At 38.4% G+C, this 2,295-nt stretch overlaps 1 protein-coding gene across 1 annotated transcript; it reads right to left on the bottom strand.

The window, feature by feature from the left end:
- On the bottom strand, positions 1-2,295 carry LOC118222546 (high choriolytic enzyme 1-like). The gene is made up of 9 exons (XM_035408212.1): positions 2,169-2,295; positions 2,028-2,064; positions 1,831-1,893; positions 1,402-1,542; positions 1,014-1,131; positions 727-905; positions 499-580; positions 279-403; positions 1-83 (listed from the first exon to the last, which is right to left on the bottom strand). Coding segments are annotated over exons 1-9 (816 nt in total). The 5' UTR covers positions 2,238-2,295; the 3' UTR covers positions 1-81.

Here is a 2,295-nt window from a genome sequence, read left to right as displayed (position 1 = left end):
CTGCATTTACTTTGACAAAAATGTTTTGAAAATACTTCACATTCCTCTCCACTGCTCCGGCACATTTCATCTTCATGTCTTTTCTGCAAAGTATAAGAGAGACATTTTCCTCTGTCAAGTTGTGAGCAATTACGGTATATTTTAATCATATATTTAAAATATGATTGTTGATGTATATGTATCATCCCTTGAGCACAGTTTGGAAATAGGATGGGTGGGAAAAGATTAATCAGTAAATCTCGTTCTTCAGAGCTAAATGAAACATTATCTGTACTCACAGCAGCTGTACAGCTTCTTGATCCTCAGAATGTCCCCCCTGGACATACTACTCCTCTGTCCAATAGATTGGTTTGGGTTGGGTACGGGAGTTATAGTGTCCATTCCATTGGTTGAGAAAGCAGTTCTAGAGAAGTGGAAGGAGAACACAAGATCTGTGTTAAATGTCAAATTCAGTACTAACTGGATGTAGCTATAATGTGAATCTGTCATTTTTCTTACCTTCCATAATGCATGATAGAAGTGTAGTCATATGGAGTATTCAGATTATTAGTGTCTTGTGTCTGAAAGTTGTAGATGGTGTCTGTTAAAAGAAACAGATACTTTGTTAGCTGTTTGTTACATTATTTGTACAGGACAAGTATATTGTCCTGTACAAATAACTGTAAAAATCATGTTGACCATATCAGTGCAATTTCCTCCTATATCTAATTGGATGAAAGGACTTACGTGGTGCAACATTCTCCCAGTTGATCTTGACGTATTCGTCCCGGTCGCTCCTTGTGTGCTCATGATAGAAACCCAGCGCATGGTTCAGCTCATGCTGAATGATACCGTGGTAAACACAACCATATCTGGCCAGAGACACTACCTGCTTGCCACCAGTTCTCCCCAGATAGGAGTAACAGCTGAAAGGAAATAGAAGGTCACCGTTTCAGTGTTAGCCAGGCCTACCAAATGAAATCTAAGTAGTGTTATCTTGCCATTGATCCTGCCATTTGTGTAAATGAGCTCACCCATCTCTGCTCTCAATACTGATGAAGTCTCTCTGACTCGACCGGGGAACAAAGCGAATGCAAGTTTCTGTGTTGAAGGTCTTCATGGCATTTTCAATCCGCTTCTTCTGATAATATGCTGTAATGCAGAATCATCCAAAAATAGACATGAATTACATACTTATGGACAGCATTAATATAAATAATGATCACTGGATCTGACCTCTGATTTTCTTTAACAGCAAAGGTTTGTAAAATGTATACTTAATAGACTATTATTGCTGGCTTATTGACTATGTTTGATGTGTTGCCCCAAAATAATTCAGTTGTGTAAAATATTATAACTCTTTCAGTATTAGCACCAGGGGGTTCTCAATGTATGTATAAATACAAATATTCCTTCACTTACAGAATCCATTGCTCACAGTGTAAGGCACTTCAACAAGTCCATCTAAGGATTTCCTCCATAAGCATTGGTTATTCCAGCACTTCATGGCATTTCTGGTGTTTGATACAATCAGGTCTCCCTCCATCAGTATCTCACTGGACCCTTGTAGAGACAGCACACAGTCATTCAGAGCCTCCTGGCATTTTTAAAAAGAACTGAAAATGTCTCACTGGACTCTTTGTCCAAAACAAAGCCATTTAGAGGATCACAGGTTACTTTGCTGAGAATTCTGAACATTTAACAAAATGGCCATTTTATATTCTGACTTCTCATTCATATTTGTGGAACCCTTAGCAGCATACTAGAATTGTAGCCGTACAATAATGAACATTTTTACGTTTTTAACAAAAAAAAAAAAAAAAAAAAAAAAAAAATATATATAACACTAACCATTGTTGGATTGTAGAATGCTTGTAGTGATATCCACATCATCAGGATCCTCTATTTGGATAGCTTTGAAACACAAGAATTGAAAACATTCTTTTTAACCCTGACCTCTTACTTGCAAATCAGTACTTACAGAAACAATGCCACATGGAATCAGAACATCAGGTACAGAATTATTTTATTGCCAATGAATTACTCACAAATTAGTGGAGAATCATCCGCTTCACTTCCAAGGTCCTAAAGAAGAAAGGGAGGCAGATGCTCAGTTAATAAAATTGAACACATATTTGAGGTGAGAGTTGAGGGAATCTTTCCACTGTGTTTTGTGGACCATCTCTTACCACGAGGGGATGTGCCTGTGAGAGGCTCAGCAGCAGAGCTAGGATGGTGGAGATGAGTCTCTGGTCCATCTTCAGTCAGCGTTTGGAGATACTCAGGACGGTTCCCTCACGATGAGCTGATGTCTGA

Source organism: Anguilla anguilla, chromosome 3, assembly GCF_013347855.1.
Source record: "Anguilla anguilla isolate fAngAng1 chromosome 3, fAngAng1.pri, whole genome shotgun sequence".
Classification (NCBI taxonomy): Eukaryota; Metazoa; Chordata; class Actinopteri; order Anguilliformes; family Anguillidae; genus Anguilla; species Anguilla anguilla.
The sequence above is the reverse complement of the archived record's forward strand: the minus strand, read 5'-3'. Positions and strand labels throughout refer to the sequence as shown.

Excerpts from the sequence above, each read along its gene's own strand:
- LOC118222546 (XM_035408212.1), bottom strand. The coding sequence starts at position 2,237 with ATGGACCAGAGACTCATCTCCACCATCCTAGCTCTGCTGCTGAGCCTC. Across the intron at positions 1,894-2,027 it reads GGATGATTCTCCACTAATTT|CTATCCAAATAGAGGATCCT; the intron begins GTGAGTAATTCA and ends TGTGTTTCAAAG. Across the intron at positions 404-498 it reads TCTATCATGCATTATGGAAG|AACTGCTTTCTCAACCAATG; the intron begins GTAAGAAAAATG and ends CCACTTCTCTAG.